Below are 19,084 nucleotides of genomic sequence, written 5' to 3' on the forward strand. Positions count from 1 at the left end.
TGAAGGGGCCCGAGGCTTGGAGCTTAACTTGTTTCTACAACAGGGGTCAGCAACCTGCAGCATGCATGCCAAAGGCTGCACGCGAGCTGATTTTTACTGGCACACTGCTGCCAGCCAGGGTCCCTGGGTGAACGGAACCCCAGGCCGGCAGTGGGCTGAGCGGGGCCGGCTGCCGGGACCCCGGCTGGCAGGAGCCGGCAGAGCCCTAGACTGGCAATGGGTGAGCCACTGCCGGTCTGGGGTTCTGTCCGCCACCCCACTCAGCCCACTGATGGTCTGGGGTTCTGGCTGCTACCCAGCTCAGTCCGCTGGCGGTCTGGGGTTCTGGCCGCCGGCCCCTTGCTAGCCGGGGTCCCAGCCATCGGTCCTGCTCAGCCTGCTGCCAGCCTGGGATACCAGCCGTCCGCCCCGCTCACCTCGCTGCTGGTCTGGGGTTCCAGCTGCCCGGTCCCCTGCCAGCCGGGGTCCTGGCCGCCAGGCCCACTCAGTCCGCTGCCAGTCTGGGGTTCCATCGGTGGGGGCCCTGTAAATGTAAAATTTATTACTGGCACACAAAACCTTAAATTAATGAAGACTTGGCACGCCACTTCTCAAAGGTTGCCGACCCCTGTTCTAGAACGTTAGGTTTGGATTGAAACATAAATCCTTGATGCTGCTGGTTCTACTCCACATCCCTACCTGCTTAAGGGAAGTGGCAGCATATACAGTGAAATGTCAGAATAAGCTGGGTTTTTTAAATTACTTTCAAAATGCTGCTTTTGGCTGCCTGCCTTCTCTGACCTCCCCAGCTCAGCCTGTTACCAGCCTGGTGTGGGCTTCTCCTCTTCTGCCTTGGTTCACATGTCGAGGTATTTATTCCGCATCACAGATGCGGGCTGCTGAGGTTTTTCCTTAGTTTCATTTGAGAGGCTTTGGGCGCGTTTCGGAACTGATGCTCTGACACCCAACATACACTGGGGTTTCCTTTTCAGGAGGAGTCAGGGGAAGAGAATCCCCTTCCCATGATTTCCAGGATCAAAAGGCTGCTGGAAACCTGTCTGCTCCAGAAACATGTAAAGAGCAGCTTGGGAGAAATGGGGGTTTTCTAAAGTCTGTAAATAAAATAGCACAAGCTAATTCCATGGGCCTTGGCTCCTTTCTGTCCTCCTGCAGCAGAGGGAAGAAGAGTGTTGTGGTCTCTAAATAAGAGGGAGCGGGGAGTGTACGGTTTGCTACAGACAAACTCCAGCCCTGCCCTATGCAGGTGGAACCCTGCTGAATTCTGTGGCCCACTCTGGACAGCTGAAAGAGGCAGGTAGCGATGGCCCCTGTCCATGCCAGGACAGGAGTGGGAGCTGGATCCACTTTGCACCCAGAAAAATGGACGTTGGGTGGGTTTAAGGCCTTCTTGTAACACGAGCCCTAGCCAAGAGGAGGGCTGGGCCTGCCCCACGCATCCACGAGCCTGGGTGCAGCCCCCAGGAGGGAAAGCGGGAACATAGGAGGAAAGGGCAGAGTCTGATCATCTGCCCGAGAGGATGTGAGCGTGGTAGCCTGCGGGTCAGCTTGACTTGCATGAGCCTGAGCTGGGCTTCTCCTTCTGAACGACGGGCAGGCCCCAGGCGGCCACGGGGGGGTAGTGGTGGGGGGAGTGCTTCCAAGGAGAACCTGTTTCCCTGCCCTGCCGTGGTCACCTGCTCCTGTTCGTGTGCGGTAACATGCTCTGGCGTGGGCCACTGGATCTCAGCCCGGCCTGGTTTAGATGCTGCGTTTCAGAGGGCAGGAAACACACCACCGCTAGCCGGCTGTGTTACAGTGCGGCACTGTCACGGTGTGGCTCAGCAGCGTGTCTAGCACAGAGCAGTGTGTTTTGTCTTGTTACTGCACTGCTATGCAGCACCACAGTCTAGGCTCTTGCAGGCAGCCGGAAACCTGCGCATTGTTTTAGTGTCCACAAGTGAGCAAGGCACTTCCCCGGATAGACAGGTGTCTGCCTCCCAGGAGCGTACAGTGGCGGACTTGGTAGACAAGGGAGGCTCTAACATACACCAGGGAGGGGAACATCCCAAGGGAGGGATTCAAGTCACGGAGAGGAGACGAAGCGGTTACTTGGATCAGGCAAGCGGGTGGAATTCTCCCCTGTGCAGAAGGCCAGCCAGGCCATCGGCATCTTACATCCTGCTTCAGCCCTATAGCACCAAAGTGTTGCGTGGACCCCGTACTGGCCCCTCTGCATGCTCCAGGCGAATTCACTGGAGTGTTGGAGGGTTCCAATGATTTGAGGAGGTGGCGTTTATTTGATGTGCGGATACATGTGGTTTGAATTCAGCGAGGACGGAAGGCTGGCGGGTTTTGGAAGAGCATTGCAGTTCACTGGGTTGGTCTGATGATTTGTAACACCTAGGAGCCCTAGTCAAGGACCGGGACCCTGCTGCGCTAGGCACTGAAGGAACAAACAGAACAGAAAGACAGCCCCCGCCCCACAGAGCTGACAATCTAAGTAAACATAGCTGAGAAAACTTCTCCGGCAGAGGGGGTCCATTGTCAGGACACTTTTGTAAGGCTGCCTAGAATATCCTTCACCCTTGGCTTGCTGAATGTTGGATTCCCCAGGGAACTTGGAACAGGTAGAGGTAACTACATCACACTTTCATGTTTAAGCAAAGGAAATGCATGCTGGTGAGCTCCTGGGGCAGGGACTGTCCCTGGCTGTTTGTGTTCCACCCAGCACAACGGGGTCTTGATCTGATGGGGTCTTTTAGGTACTGTTGCAATATAAATAACCCTTATTAATACACTGGTCACTTTGCCACCTAAGAAAGCTAACCCTTGGAGTCTGAAGGACTCAGGTATTGCAGCATTGGTTATGCCTCTGATTTCCGGTTTCAGCACTTGTTTTGCAGGCCCAAGGCTCTTAAGCAAAGTAGGATAAGAGAGACGGTCCTCTCATGGATCAAGAAATGGTTAACAGATGGGAAACAAAGGGTAGGAATAAGTTGTCAGTTTTCACAATGGAAAGTGGCAAACAGCACTGGCCCCCAGGGATCTGTACTGGGACCAGGGCTGTTCAACTTATTCATAAATGATCTGGAAAAAGGGGTAAACAGTGAGGTGGTAAAGTTTGCCGATGATACAAAATCACTCGAGACCAGTCCAAAGCAAACTGGGCAGAGTTACAAAGGGCCCTCACAAAACGGCGGATGAAACTGAATGCTGATTAATGCACATTGGAAAAAACAATCCCCACTCTGCACAGAAAATGATGGGGTCGAGAACAGAGAGACAGGATGCGGGAGGTAATATCTTTTATTGGACCAACTTCTGGTGGGAGAGAGAGGCAAACTTTTGAGCTTAGAGCTCTTCTTCATGTCTGAAAGATACCACCCTGCCACTCTTATATCCTGGGACCACCACAGCTACAAGAACAGAATGTACAACACTGGGGCCTAGATTAGCTGTTACCACTCCAGAGAGGCCTTGGCGTCATGGTGGACGGCTCTCTGAGAACAGCCGCTCAATGGGCTGTCAGTCAAAAAAGCGAACAGACCGTAGGAGCCGTTAGAAAAGAGATAAGACACAAATTATCATAATGCCACTAGACAAATCCATGGAACGCCCACCCCTTGAATACTGCGGGCCGCTCTGGTCGCCACATTTCAAAAAAGCTCTGTTAGAATTGGAAAAGGTTCAGAGAAGGGCAGCAAAAACCATGAGAGTCTGGAACAGCTTCCATGCGAGAGGTTAAAAATATGGGGACTTTCAGCTTGGAGAAGAGACGATGAAGGGGGGCTACAACTGAGGTCTATAAAACCATGATAACTGCTCTGGAAAAAGTCAACAAGGAAGTGTTATTTACTCCCTCACATAACACAAGAACTAGGGGTCACCCAGAGGTGAAAGTAAGCCGGTACGCCCCGGTATGGTGTACCAGCAAGAGCCGGTGCACTGTACCGGGACCGGCTTTCCCAGACGGCAATTTAAAGCCCTGAGGTAGCGGCGGTGGGGCTGTGGCGGGGATTTAAAGGGCCGAGACGGTAGCGACAGCTGGAGCCCTGGGGCCCTTTAAATCCCCGACAGAGCTTGGCTGCCGCTACCCCAGGGCTCGGGCAGCAGGGCTCCAACAGGGATTTAAAGGGCTCAGGGCTCCAGCAGCTGCTACCACAGGGGAGCCCCAGGCCCTTTAAAGCTCTGCCAGAGCCCCGAGCCCCAGGGTAGTGGTGGCAGCCGGGAGCCTCCAGGGCTCCGCTGCGGTGGCAGCAGCTGGAGCCCTGGGCCCTTTGAATCGCTCCCGAGCCCTGGGGCTCCCAGCCGCCTCTGCAGCTGGTAGCTCGGGGGTGATTTAAAGGGCCCTGGGCTCCCAGCCGCCACTACCGCAGCTGGAGCCCTGGCCCTGCCTCTTCTGGTTGAGGCCACGCCCCCTGCTCAGGACTCCCACTTACTGTTAAATCCTCTAACTTACTTTCACCCCTGGGGTCACCCAATGAAATGAACAGGCAGCAGGTTTAAAACACAAGAGGAAGTAGTCACACAGCGCACAGTCAACCTGTGGAACTCCTTGCCAGAGGATGTTGTGAAGGCCAAGACTAGAACAGGGTTCAAAAAAGAACTAGATAAATTCACGGAGGACAGGTCCATCAGTGGCTATCGGCAGGGATGGAACCGCGTGTTTTGGGTGTCCCTAAACCTCTGAGTGCCAGAAGCTGGGAGTGGATGACAGGGGCGGGATCCCTGGATAATTGCCCCGGTCTGTTCATTCCCTCTGGGGCACCTGGCCCCAGTCAGAGACAGGGCACTGGGCACCATGGGTCTGCCCCAGTCCGGCCCTTCAGGTGAGGTGTGGGGTTCCGGGTTCCCAGCTCGCTGTGCTGAAGGGGCAGCCTGAGCCCAGGAGCGGGGCTGCCCCGCAGGGGTCCCCCAGCCCCGGGTGTTTCTGCTGCAGCCCCGCGGGGTCCGCACCCCCCTTCGCTGCGGGCGGGCTCGCACCCGGGGCCGGGCCAGGGCGCAGCCTGAACCTAGCGGCTCCCAGCCCCCGACCCCCGCCGCGGGCTTTGTCACAGCCGAGACCGAGCCGCGCTCGGGGCGGAGATTGGCCCCGGCGGCCCCGCACAGGCCGGCCCCGGCCTCCCGGCCCAGCCCCGCCTGCCGCCGGCAGGGGCCGCTGCCGCCCCGCCCGCCCCGCCGCTCCCGGCCCCGGCAGCCAGGCCGCGGCTCCCTCCCTCCCTGCGGGCCGCGCTCGCTCTGCTCCGCCCGGCAGCGGGGCCGGCCCGTGGCGAGGCGGCGCCGGGACTCTGCCCAGCCCGCAGCGGGAGCGGGGCTCGGCCGGGCCGGGCCCGCGGGAGCAGCCCCGCTCGGGGGGGCCATGGCCGAGCGGGCCGCTGCCCAGGTGAGGGCCCGGCGGGCGGGGGAGCCTCGGGCCCCGGGAGCTTCTCCGCGCCCGGCCCGGGGAGCGCGGTGCTGCCCGGCCGGGCTGAGCCCCGGGGAGGGTCCGTTTCCCCCCCGCCCGGCCAGGGCTGCCCGCGGGCGGGGCGGTCCCGGCCCCCCGCACGCTGCGGGCACCTTCCGGGTTAGCGGGGAAATTAACCCGAGCGCGCCGGGGCAGGACCGTGGGGACCCGGCCCGTGTCCGAGCAGAGACCGTGGCCTAGCGCTGCTCCGTTGTCACCGGTCCTGGTGCCAGCGTGCCCGGCCCTGGGCGGGTCCCAGAGCCACCCCTCCGAGATCTAAACGCCAAACGCTGCGGTGGGCACCGCCGGCTGTCCTAGGGCTCCCGGGGGCTAGCCAGACCAGCTGGGGAGGTCAGACCTGGCACTGGGCCAACGTCTGTTGGGGGGCGAGACTCTCTCCTGGCACCACTGGGCATCCTGCATGGGTAGCAGGAGGCGGGTTGTGCCGACAGGAGTTGGAAGGTGGGTTCTGAATCTCCTTGAACCCTGGCAAATTGCGGCCAATGATGGGATCTAAAAATGAGGCCACCCACTTAATAGAATTGCCGGTAATGGGGCCACAGTAAACCCCTTGAGTCTTGTTGTCAGACCCCGCCCTGTGTCGCTGGTCTGCGATCCCACCTGACGCGTGTGATGAAAATATCAGTAGGTCTGTGACTGCCGCACCTGGGCAGTGCTGAGCAGCATGGAGCCTGGGAGCAGCTCTGTATTGTGCCTCGGGTGACCAGATAGAAAGTGTGAAAAATCGGGACAGGCGGTGGGAGGTAACAGGCGCCTATAGAAGAAAAGGTCCCGAATATCAGGACTGTCCCTATAAAATCGGGACATCTGGTCACCCTAATTTTGCCTCTGTAGCTAGATTAGGGTATGACCTCTGGCTCAGTTTTCATTTGTTGTCCTTGCAAACAGGTTCTGGAACTGGGCTCGGAGCAACAGGGTGTGATGCCTTTACAACCCCTTGCCGTCCCGGAACAAACTGTGAGAGAAACCCAGCTGGGCACAGCAGCGATTTCCCTGGCTGTAATGACTTCAATCCAAGCCGTGGAGAGGAAGGTGGAGGCTCACACCACACGGTGGCTGAACCTGGAGGGGAGAACGGGGACGACTGAGAAGAAACTAATAGACTGTGAGAGGACGGTGGTGGAGTTTGAGAACCAGCTGGAGAGTAAATGGGCCGTGCTGGAGACTCTGGTCCAGGAGAATAATCTGCTGCAGAGGAGGCTGGAGAATGTGGAGAACCTGCTGAAAAACAGGAACTTCTGGATCCTGAGACTCCCCCCAGGCACTAAGGGGCAGGTTCCCCAGGTAACAGGGATGCGAGCAAAATAGAATATAGAATTATCAGATGGTCTTGTTCATTCACCATGCTGTGAATTCTTGGGACCACTTTGGGATGCTCCATGAGCTACGGCACTGTAGTTGCAAATTCAATAATGAAGTGGCTGGTGGAGGGATGGGTGATGTATGTGGGCCCAGCACATACATAGTGAGGCTTGTCAGCAGCCTGCAGAGGGATGAAGGTTTAAGCAACAGCAGTCCCCTGGAGGTGGGGAGGTCCTGAAGTCCTTTTAAGGTACGGGGAAGGAAGAAAGGCTGCCTTGCCTTGTCCAGAGGGATAGTGATGGCCTGTGGTGACAGTGGGGCTGGGGGTTGTTTGTGCTCATTGTCTCATAACTAATAAAAGATGTGAGGGGCTGTTAACAGGAAGGTATAAAAGCAGCAGGCGCTGAGCGTACAAATGCGTGTGATTCCAGGTGCCGGTGACGTTCAACGACGTCTCCGTCTATTTCAACGAGCAGGAGTGGGAGAGCTTGGATGAATGGCAGAAGGAGCTTTACAAGAACGTGATGAAGGGGAACTATGAGACTTTGATCTCGCTGGGTAAGGATCCGTTCTCCCTCCTTCGTTAGAAGCGGTAAGTTGTGCGCAGTTCCTGGGCTGGAATCCAGCTCGGACTTACCCTCCACTCACGTTGCATTTTGCTAGGTCGGCGCTTGTAGCTCTCGAAGATTTGCTGAAAGATCAACTCCGTGCACCCTCCCATAGGAACAGAGAGAAAGTTACCCAGTGGTGGCTTGAGCTCTCCATGTCCTGTGCTTTCTCCCGTTGGATAACTGCATTTATCTGCTCCGGCCTGAGTCCTCTTTACAGAAATCTGGTGATGTCCACTCCTGACTTATCTTGGTTCTTATACATGCTCCATCACTGGAGGTAGCACCCCCGTGCCTTATCCTCACAAACCCCCGTAAGGTAGGGCAGTAGCATCACCATGTTGTGGATGGGGAATTGAGGCCCAGAGCGATTAAGAGCTACATTTTCAAAGGCTTATAGACAGTCCCCACCACCGGGGCCAGATTTTCAGAAGAGCCGTGCTCCCACCATTCTGTGCTCTTTTGAAAATCTGCCCGGGATTGCATGTGGAGTCTGTGGCAGAGCTGGGTTTCGAGCCAGGTCTTGGGAGCTTTCCCCGCGAGACCACCCTTCCTTGGAGTGTTGATGCAAAACTGCCTTCACCCATGAGCGATTTGGGAAGAAATTAGTCTTCTAAATATAATGTTTTCCTGCCTTCATTTTAAATGGTAATTTTCTCCCCAAAAGAATATCGCATATTTAGAACCATCCTCTGGAAAGTCGCCGCCCTGCGCCAGCTCCTTCCAGCACAAAGAAGTAACAGAGACTGTGTCAGGAGCTCTTTGCCCTGCCCTCCAAGGCCGCTACACCAGGCACTTGACACGTACTGGAACCCAGATATAGACTGGGAGGAGCAGGAGGCAGGACCTCCTCAACAGTGGGCCCCAGACTGGCGCATCCTCCCAGAGGAGGTCGGGGACACTCTTACCCCTGCCATCTTCAGGTCACAGTGGAGCACTCAAAGGTAGCAACAACAAATGAAACCTAGAGAGGGGTCACAGAACCAGCATCCCTTCATAGCAAGGGCCCTGGTTACACCACGAGCAGGTCAGAGACTGGCTGCCCCAGGAAGATCTGACTGTGCCTTTTATCCTTGTCCAGCACATGGTTCCCCTGGCAAACCATTCAAGAGCCTTAACATTCTTCCTGGGAGAAATCCCCATGTGCATCTGCAGGGTGAATTCCACTGGCTAATACTGAGTTCCTGTGTCAAAGACCCTCCCTTCCTGCTGGACAGCTGAGATCTGAAGGCTCTGTAAAGGCCTGTGGATGGAATGGAGAGAACAGGATTTACTCGGCTGTCAGTATTGTGTGTTTTTGGTAGTCTCTCCCCCTCACCCTGGGGCTCCCTACCTGGCTGGTCTCTGTAGCTGGTGCCTCACACTGATGCAGCAAATGCTGGTAAATCTAAGTTAGAAGTTGAGCTGCTCAGGGAACTGTTCCTTTATTTGTCCTCCAAGCACCAAGCACAGTCAAATTCTTTGTAACGTCGTGCCCCCTGCTGTCATTCTTTCCTTTGAAATAGATTATGCCATTTCCAAGCCTGACATCTTAGCCCGTATTGAGCAAGGGGAAGAACCATGTGTCCGGGATCAGCAGGACTCGGAGAAGGCAGAAATCCCTGTGGAGCCTTGCACAGGTGAGTGATGCTGCTTCTTCAGGTAGCGTCCCTGTGGGTGCTCCACTGGAGGTGTATCTGCGCCTCTCGTAAGAGAATGTAGGTAGCAGGTCTTTCGGGCCCGCACTCGCGCCCTCTCCCCGTTGTGGTCTACCTCGAGGCTATCTAGCACGGCCCAGGCAGACCGCCCTCTGCTCCTTCTCAATCGCCCTTAGCCCAGAAGCAGAGCACGACGTTTTCAGTCCTTAGCATTCCCGTTAGCTTTTATCGTGCCCAGAGAGCCACAGGGCATTTTATTTCTTTGATTCTTAAAAAAAATTAATCCTCTGTCGACCCGTTTCCCCAGGGGTGCTCAAACCCTGCTCTGCCCCAGGCCCCGCCCCCACTCCATCCCTTCCCCTCAAACCGAGCTCTTGACCAGCCAAAGGGGATCCCCGGTGTGTTTGGTCACCTTGGCACCGATGACTCCGAAGCATGGCACCAAGAGCTCGCCTAGGGACCCACGGGGCACAGGCTGGGGAACGGGCACCACTGTCAGTAGCGTCTCTACAAAATTGGCGCCAACAAAAAGATCCTTGGCACGGAGCACTTCAAAGCAGCTCCTGTTGGAACGAGCCACACATAAAAGGCCGTCGGTACTGACCAGTCAGCATCGACCACAGTGATACCACCAGAGTTCTGCTTCTCTAGGGACCTTCTGGTTATGGAGGAACCAGAGTCCCCACTACTCGGTACCCAGGCTCCAGCACCGAGCCCATCTTGGTCCCCAGAACCACCATTGGCACCGGGGCATTCACCTCCAGCGCCCTTATCAGCCCCACCCCACTGCAGTGGGGACTCAGACAGTGACCAGGAGGTAACCACTTTTCTCTGGTCTTACATCACAACCCTCCGTTACAGCATCTGAGACCTACGCAGCTGCACCCATGCTCAGATCTCCAGTCTTCCTGGTATGGTCCCCCGTGGGCAGTGCCACCCATGCCCTTTCTCCCTCAGTGGCCTTACTGGGATCCATGGGCAGCCCACAGGCCCCACACCTCTCGAGGATCTAGAATCTCCCACAGAGAGTCCACCAGACAATCCCCTCTGGCCTCTGTATCCAGAGGCTTGGGAAGAAACTTTCAAGCAACAGGAGGCCAGACTAGAGGTGAAAACTACGCCACTGATGAACATCTCCTCCTCCTCAACTGATCAGGTGGTGATGCCCCCTTCTTCATCATTAGCTGATGATTTTAAGCTTTTCCAGGATCTTACTAAGAGGATGGGTGAGGCTCTGCAAATTCCCTTCGAGGCAGTGAAAGACTCACACCACAAATTTGGACATACTGCACACCTCTTCTTCTTCCAGAATTGCCCTCCCAGTCAATGAGGTGCTTTTAGACCCTGCCAAGGCCATCTGGCAGACACCGGCCTCTATTGCAAGAGGGCAGACAAAAAATATTACGTGTCCCTCAAGGAGGCAGATTGGTCTTTTCATTCACCGTGAGCCCAACTCTTTCATCCTGGATGCTGTTAACATGCAAGGAAAGCGACATCACACCAGATCCACCCCCAGTGACAGAGACTGGAAGAGGCTCGACCAATCGGGGAGGAAGGCATACTCTTCGTGACTTTACAATTCAGGGTTTTGACTATCAAGCCCTAATGGCCCAATACGACTACATGAACTATGCAAAACCCAACGTCTTCATTGACCACTTGCCAGAAGTGCAAAAGGAACAATTTCAAGCCATCGTGCAAGAGGGCCCAGTTCAGTCTCGACAGCAGAGGTGATGAGGCGGCGTCCTGGTTACACCTCTCGGGGGTGCCGGAGGAAGTGCAGACAGCAGCTGAGGACCTCCCATTCGAAGGGCCCAAACTCTTGGCTAACAAAACAGAGGCATCACTCCACACCTTAAAGGACTCGAGAGCCACACTACGCGCTCTAGGAATCTAAACCCTGGGATGGAAAAGGAAATTCAGTTCACAGCCACCTCACAGATCCCAGCCACCTCAGTTCTCCCCAACACAATGGTATTATGAGCTACAGTGTAAGAGGCCCAGGATGTAAAAAGCGCAAGCAGTCAGCCTCCCGATCCTCACCACTCAACCCTCGTCCTCAAAACACCAAATTATGAGGTCGAGGGCCCGAGCATCCACTCCTTGCAACAGCTGCTGCGACGTACGGACCTGTCACATCCCTTCGGAAGTCGCTTGAGTCTTCCTCAGGAGCTGGGAGATCATCACCTCTGACAAATGGGCCTTAGAGGCTGTTTCAAAGGGTTACTCCATCCACCTCATGTCCCTTCTCCCCTTTCCCCTGGTCCCTCTTCAGGGACCCTTCTCATGAGAGACTATTATGCCAGGAAATAGACCACCTGTTTATGACTAGGACCCATAGAACCAGTCCCTACTCACCTCTGAGGCAAAGGTTTTATTCCAGATATTTCCTGATCCCCAAGAAAAGGGAGGTTGGAGACTCATATTGGATCAAAGGGCGCTAAACAGATACGTGAAGGTGCAAAGGTTCAAGGTGGTCACACTAGCAGCCATTATTCTGTAACTGGAACCAGGAGCTTGATTCTTGGCCCTCGACCTACAAGACGCCGATTCCCACATCTCAATCCGACTGTGGCACAGGAGAGTCCTGCGATTTACCTTTGGGCAGGGCTATCAGCAGTACAGAGCGCTCCCATTCAGCCTCTCGTCCGCGCCCATTGTGTTCTCCCATATCCTCTCCGTCACAGTGGCGTGCCTACGAACATTAGGTATTGTCATTTACCCACACCTCGATGACTGCCTTCTCAAGGCTCATTCCTTCGAAGACGCCCTGCAGGCCACCCAGAAGACTATGCACATGGTTGCACAATTGGGGCTCCAGCTCAATACCCAGAAATCGACCCTGACCCCAGTTCAATAGCAGGAGTTTATTGGTGCCAAGCTCGACGCAGGGCACCGAGTGCGTTCCTCTCACTGCACAGAATCTCATAAGGACAGGCCAGGCCAGCCCACAAACCCCAGCCAGGAAGTGCCTCCAGGTTCTCAGGCATGTGGCAGCATGCACATTTGACTCCACACACTCGACTGTACATGAGAAACTCGCCTGTTTTCCAAAACCACCCTTTGACAGAGAGAGGCAATACTGCATATGCTGGCTGTTAGGAGAGCCCTAGCATTTTATTTGGACAGGACTAAGGACTTCAGGAAGTCTCCTAAACTCTTCCTTTCATTCGCAGAAAGATCCAGAGGCTCCACAATATCAGCTCAAAGGCTCTCGAAATGGGTCTCCGGTTGCCCTAACCACTGTTACATGCGTGTAACCTCCTGCCCCCATCAGGAATCCTAAGCACTCCACGAGAGCCGTTTCCCCCTTGGTCGTGTTTCTTAAAGACGTCCCCGTCTCAGCGATTCCTCGGGACTCGGCCTCTCGCGCCATCTTCGGCTCCTCAGCACTATCGTCAGTGACAGACCCCACCCCGAGGCCCCAGCCCGCCACGGGGGATACCGCTGGGAAGTCGCTGTGGTGGAGCACCCATAGGGACAGCACTCAAAGAAGAGGACGTTACTCACCTTGTGCCGTAACGATGGTTTTTCGAGACGCGTGACCCTGTGGGTGCTCCTGCCCCCCGACTTTGGAGTTCTCGGCAAGGGGCTCTGCGGTAGAGAAGAAATGGAGGCTGGTTCACCCGCGCAGCGCTAGATGGCCTCCAGGCAGGCCACGAGGGAGGGAGAGCGCATGTGCGGGCCGACCGAACGCTGCTACCTAGATTCTTTGATTAGAGGCGCGGGCGCCCAGGTACACCTACCGTGACGCACCCATAGGCATACTACTCGGAGAACCATTGTTATTGCACAAAGTGAGTAACCTCCTCTTTAATCTGAAGCTCTGAGTCCTTCGAAATCTGCCATTCTTTCTATACCAGGATCCCTCCTGCCGCCTAGCTGGGGCCCCTCCCCCATTTAACAATAAAGGAAGGAGTGACTGCGATCAGTTCGTGAGCCTGGGGCTGAGAACCCAGGTCCTTAGTCTCAGGGATTGAGGTCTGTCACACGGCGAGGTTGTGTTGATGGGATTGGATTTTCACTGCTGTGGGATGACCTAGTGAAAACGACACTCGTGCTTTTCACTAGGCTGTGACACCACCCATAACTGATGGAGTATATCCCCCAGTGACTAACTACTGACTTGTTTTCCAAAACCATCTTCCCCTGGAGCTCAAAGTGCTTTGCAAATGTTAGTGAGGATGAAATCCCCGTGCCCAAAATGCTGCTTTTAAATAGGTGGCTATCGGTAAAATGACGTAATTCTCTTTCTCAGGGCCGGAATCCCCCATGTTGACAAGTGACGCTCTGTCACAGATCAAACAAGAGGAGGAACCCCATATGCAGGATCAAGGGGCCTTGGAGGAAAGTAAAATCCCAACAGACCCACCACACCGCAGCCCAGGTGAGTAACAGACTAACCCAACCAGAAACAGCAAGAGCAATAAATCCTGTCTTTACAAGTGCCTTCTTGCTGTATATAATCCAGTGGTAACCAGCACTTGTCATCTCTTCACGGCAGATGTTCCTCACGGCTTCCTACCAGTCCTCACCAACTGCAGGCAGTTAATGCCTCCTATCACCCGTCCTTCCTCTGAGTGTTCGGAGGAGTCAGTGAAGCAGAGCTGGTCCCCTCCTCTTCCCTCTGACGAAGGTATTTGGAGAAAGCAACGTTTGTGTTTTGTTGCAACTCTTAAGTCACCTCATCAGATGCCTCAGCCCAGACAGCACTAAGCTGCTCAGGGGACGGCCTGATGTTCAGATGCCTGTCTCTGCCTGACAGTTTCAGGACAGGCTTTTGAGATGCAGATGGTCCCAGGGAGGAGAGAAATGACTGTAAATCCCACTGTCCACCGGAAAGGGTTGTAAAGAGTAAGAAATGCCATGGTGTATGCTATCACTGGCCTTTTCTGCTTCAGAGAAGGAACAGCTGGTATGTTAATTATATTCCCTCCACAGCTGCTCTGATCACACAGGACTGAATGGAGTGCATTCGATGGTCCGATTCCTCCCTCCTGTAACTCCAGCGATCGTGTCTGATGGTAGGGGGGCTGGCCTACTCCTTCAGCCCAGCTTTGAGGTTGTTCAGAACCAAAACTGACTGAAATCAGCTAATGAGCAGAGCTGTTAAAAACACACCGCTGCTATTCTGATGCTGCACTAAAACGTGTCCATTGTTTCCTCTTCAGTTCTCTGGGTGCAGCCAGGGTCAGAGTCTGCCGGCAGTGTTGTTCCATGTCTGGAATTAGAGCTTCGGGACGTGGCTCTTACAGTTCATCCTCTCAGTTCTCAGCCAGAGGGGAACTGCCAAGTGACTTTGTTAAATCACTGAGCAGTCAAACCCAGCCTCCATGTCTCGTGCTGTTAACGTCAGGCTGTCCATGACAAAACCTCAGACGCATAACGGGATCACTCAAGGGTGACTCTAAAGCCTGTCTCCTCGGAGAAAAGCCTGAGGCCACTTGGGAAGCAGGTTACCCAACAGGGAAGTCTCCTGGTGCGACTCACCCTGTGCAGTGAGGCCGTGAGAGGCCTGTGTGTCACTGAAAGCCCAGATCAGGCCCAGAGGTCAGTTTTACTCTGTTAATAGTAGGTCATTTCCTAACCTCTGTGAACACGGAGATGGGAAATGTCTGCCTCTTTCTAAAGAGCCAGTGCCTCGCATTATGCCAGCGTGACAGGACCCAGCCCCTGAGATTAGGAATCAGGAAAGTCCGAACCTTTAGGTTTCCTTCATATCAAACCGATGGAGTGAATAATTTCTGGATTCTGTTTAATTTCCAGCTGATGAGGGGATTGTGATCAAAACCGAGGTGCAGCAAGTGGAGGAAGTGCCAGGGACGTTGCTGGAAAGAGCAAAAGAGGAAGCTGCCTTGGGCCCTTGGGAGCATGACCAGGGCCCTGGGGAGGAACTTCCTGAAAACCTGGAGGTGCCGGGGATGTTATTGGGAAGATTTGAAGAGGAGGATTTCCAGGATCCTGGGGAGGTAACAGCCCGGGAGGTTGCATGCAGCTCAGTAACACAGCAGAGAAACCATGCAGAGAGCAGGACAGTGAACTCCGCTCACTGGGGTGGGGCCCTGATCCACCACCAGAGAAAGAGCACTCGAGAGAGACTGTTTGTGTGCACAGTGTGCGGGAAGAGCTTTCGGCTGAAGATAAATCTCATCATCCACCAGAAGGGCCACGCAAACGAGCTGCTGTACGAGTGCCCAAACTGTGGGGAAAGTTTCAGAGCCAAGCAGAAATTTCTGCTGCATCTGCGACACCAGACAGCTGCGGGGGCCTGCGGGTTCCCGGCTCCTCAGGAACGTTCCAGCCAAGCGGCTCCCCCTGAGTCCCAGCCCCGAAGCCAGACTGAAGACGGTTCCAGCGGGATCACCAAACGGGTCAAGAGGCTGGCTCACAAATCGAGTCTGAGCAAATACCAGCCGCCTCGTGTGCAAAGGACGTACACGTGCAGGGAGTGCATGGAGCACTTCTCCAAGAGGAGGTGTCTCGTCCTGCACAAAAGGGTGCATGCCGACCGCAGCAAGGGATCGCTCATCCTGTGTCCGTACTGCAGCAAGAGCTTCACCCGTCCCTCCGACCTTATCCGGCACCAGAGGATCCACACCGGGGAGCGGCCCTACCAGTGTGCCCAGTGTCACAAAACCTTCAACCGGCACCACCACCTCGTGGACCACCAGAAAATCCACACGGAGCGAGAGAGGCCCTACCAGTGCGGCGAGTGCGGGAAGGCCTACATCCGCCGGCAGCACCTCCTCAAACACAAACACAGCCACAGGAAGAAACCGTAACCGGCCAGCGAGCCGGGCTGCAGAAACCCTGCGGGGTCAGCGCGGCAGTCTCCAGGAGGGAGACGCTGAATGGCTCAAAGGCTTCCAGGCTGAGTAGCCGCCCCCGGTCTGCCCTTGTTCACAGCCATCCAAGCTGGGGGGCTGTGTGGGTGTAGCCAAGGGGAGGATTGGTCTTTGGTTTTTAATGAGCTACAGCCAATTCACCTGGGAGACGAGGGTGTCGTGTTGATTTCACCTTATCCGGCTAAGGTAACGAAGGCCAAGCCATGGGGCGTCCGTGCAGCTGGCAGACACAGGCATGGCGACCCAGGCAGGCTTGTTCCGGGATAAGAGGTTACAAGAAAGCAACTGCACTAGAGCAGGGTGTCACGATCGCAGGAAAACGAACTGGCAGCAAATTCATATTTAAGTGGAAAACTCTGGTTTTTATGGGACGATACACAGGGATGGAGGGCGGAAACGGGCGGCTCGCGGGAGCGGGTAAGTGACTCCTGTGTCCAGCATTTCATACGTGTCAGTATTTAAACAGATTCCAAAGCTGGACGGGCACATTGGGGTCCTCTGGTCCGACCACCTGTATGACACACCCCATGTGACTTGCACAAAAGAATTCCTGGATGAAATAGAGCATCTCTTTTTTTTTTTTTTTGTTACAAAAAACCCCCAGTCTTGATTTAAAATTGTGACTAGCCTGGGAACCTGGGGCTCCACTTTCTGGGGCGGGGCAGGGCTGAGAGGGGAGGGCCCTGCTCTCACTGTGTTGCTCGCGCGGCTGTGAAGCCAGGTGCTAGTTTGCGGGTGCAGGGTCCGGGCCCATGCATGCTGCCAGGGCTGTGTGTGGGAAAAGCCCCCAGCGGCCCCTGTGCGGGAGGGGGTGTCGGTGCTTGATCCTGCACTCGGTTCATTCCAAACGCCCACTGACCCTGGTGCCTGGGGAGCGTAGAGCCCTGCAGCCGGTTCCCCTGCTCCGCCTGATGACCTCATGGGCGGGCGAGAAGTGGGCCCAGAGGGCTGCTGAAAAATCCCGGTGGCCCTGTGCAGTGAGAGTGTGGGGGAGAGGAAGGAGCCCTCCCCTCTACCTCTGCAGGGGTGCGAAAGGAGATGAGGAGGGGGCTGCAGATGAGGGCTGGAAACAGCTTGAGAGGCCAATGGGCATGGGGGAGAATAGGCCGGTGGGGGAGGAGGGGAAGACAGGATGACAGAGAAAAGGAAAAACTGGCGGGGAGAGGGAGGTAAGAAGAGATGATGTAGCAGGTCAAGAACTCACTGCTGCGGCGCCTCCTGCTGGTTGCTTCAGGAATTAGCTCAATTCCAGCTCTCGGAGCGCCCTCACCTGGCCGGTGTCTCACCTGCCTCAAGCCCCTGTGTCCCTCCCGGACCCTATGCCTTTACCGGGGGGGGGGGGGGTTCTGCCCCAGCAGTACCCCCACTCTCTGGGTCTCCCCTCCCAGGGGAACCCCCAACCCTCTATACCCACCTTGCCTCAGTGGCTACTGCCAGTCATCGTCTAGCCCCCGCTCCCTGGGGCAGACTGCAGTCTGTAATGGCCACTCATCACTGGCAAGGGGTGGGACCTGCTGCCTCTGCCTGTTCCCGGGCTGCCCCTCTGTAGCCCCAGTACCTTTGACAGGCCTTACCCAAGGCCTCAGCCTGGGGAGTTGCCAGGCTGGAGCTCCCCAGCTCCTCTTGCCTTTCCCCAGTGCTGCTCTGCGTCAGGTGCCCTCTGTTCCCAGGCAGCCAGGGCCTTCCCACTCCAGGCTGGAGTGAGACTGAGCCAGCTCCTCCCTTAGCCCTTATATCGGGGCCAGCTGTGGCCTGATTGGGTGTGGCCACCGCTGTGGCTGCTTCCCCCGTCAGCCTCCCTTTTCTCCCAGGAGCGGGGTATCTGCCCCGCCACAGCTGGGGACGGAGCAAGAGGAAAGGAGAGGCGTCGAGGGCCGAAGGTGACCGATGATAGCAAAGAACCGAAGGTGTATTAAGAGCAGGGCTGTGCAGAGATGAGACAAAAGGGGCCAGGCTGGAGGTTTATAAAACAAGGAAGGGGCAGGACCGGGTGCCCTGGGTGCACCTGTTCACCCTGACGAACGAAGAGGGAGCTGCTAAGGGAAAGGCAAAGGCAGCCCCTGGGAAAGGGAAATGTTCCTTTACAAAACCATCAGCCTGTGGGACTCAGCACCACAAGAGCTCCCTTGTGGGGAGGAGGCATTAGGATGTGGTGCGGCAGGCAGCCTGTCTCTCCTTTCTCGTCCCCCAGCCAAGGGGGGAGTCCCAAGGAGGTGGCATCGGCTGGTGAGGGCGGGAGTAGATTTGGGGAGACAGAATGAGGGAGCTGCCCTGGCCCCAGCTACAGCCCAGCAGCCCCTGGCTCCCTTTGCTGCCCTGGTGCTGACTGGATCCCCCCGCCCCTGAAGGTGCCAGGACCCAGCTCCACCCCTGCTGCGCCCCCACCCGCCATGCCTGTAGTGTAGGAAACTGCTCCCTGTAGGACTGGGCTACCTGTAGCCATGGCTGATGTGTAGTGGATTGTAAGAATCTGCTATTGTAAAACAACTGCCGTCTGATGTAGCAAATTCCTACAGACAGCAGTTTGTCCCCTGCACTCTTGTGTTGTCCCCTGCGCTCATGGCAGGACAAAGTATTATCTAGACCAGGGGTCTCAAGCACGTGGCCCGCAGAGTTATTTCCTGCGGCTCGCCATAGGCGCCGATTCCGTGGGTGCTCCGGGGCTGGAGCACCCACGGGGGAAAATTGGTGGGTACTCTGCACCCACTGGCAGCCAAGCTCCCCCCACCCCTTCCTCCTCCTCCCCCCTGAGCGCGCCACGTCACCGCCGCTCCTCCACCTACCTCCCAGCGCGTCCCGCCCAGCTGCCGCCAAACAGCTGTTTGCACACACCGGGAGGGAGGGCGGCGGGAGCAGGAACGTGGTGCGCAGGGGCGGCTCTACCAATTTTGCCGCCCCAAGCAGTCGCCGCTGAATTGCCGCCACGCCCGGAAGAGCGGCGGAGCTGCCGCTGAATTTGCCGCTGTGGGACACGGACTGCCGCCCCATTCTGAATGCCGCCCCAGGCGCCTGCTTGGAAAGCTGGTGCCTTGAGCCGGTCCTGGTGGCGCACTCAGAGGAGGAGGTGGGGCCGGGGCAGGGACTTTGGGGAAGGGGTTGGAATGGGGGCGGGGAAGGGATGGGAAGAGGTGGGGCAGGGGCAGGGCCTCACGAAAGGGCTGGAGGTTTCAGTGATGCGGCCCTCGTGGTGATCTGAGTTTGAGATCTCTGATCCAGACCATTCCTGACACTTGTTTGTCCAACCCACTC

The 19,084-nt window shown here is 56.2% G+C and overlaps 1 protein-coding gene across 1 annotated transcript in view; it reads left to right on the plus strand.

Moving 5' to 3' along the window:
- Positions 1 to 16,867, plus strand: part of LOC141981944 (uncharacterized) — a 30,040-nt gene extending 13,173 nt beyond the window's left edge. The window contains 8 exon segments of the mRNA XM_074943561.1: positions 5,037 to 5,303; positions 5,305 to 5,362; positions 6,332 to 6,727; positions 7,177 to 7,303; positions 8,859 to 8,972; positions 13,249 to 13,377; positions 13,495 to 13,626; positions 14,757 to 16,867. Of these exon segments, the coding sequence (XP_074799662.1) occupies positions 5,037 to 5,303; positions 5,305 to 5,362; positions 6,332 to 6,727; positions 7,177 to 7,303; positions 8,859 to 8,972; positions 13,249 to 13,377; positions 13,495 to 13,626; positions 14,757 to 15,772 (2,239 nt within the window). The 3' untranslated portion in view covers positions 15,773 to 16,867.
- The last annotated feature ends 2,217 nt before the right edge of the window (positions 16,868 to 19,084 follow it).

The sequence above is a fragment of the Natator depressus genome, chromosome 2 (assembly GCF_965152275.1).
Source record: "Natator depressus isolate rNatDep1 chromosome 2, rNatDep2.hap1, whole genome shotgun sequence".
Classification (NCBI taxonomy): domain Eukaryota; kingdom Metazoa; phylum Chordata; order Testudines; family Cheloniidae; genus Natator; species Natator depressus.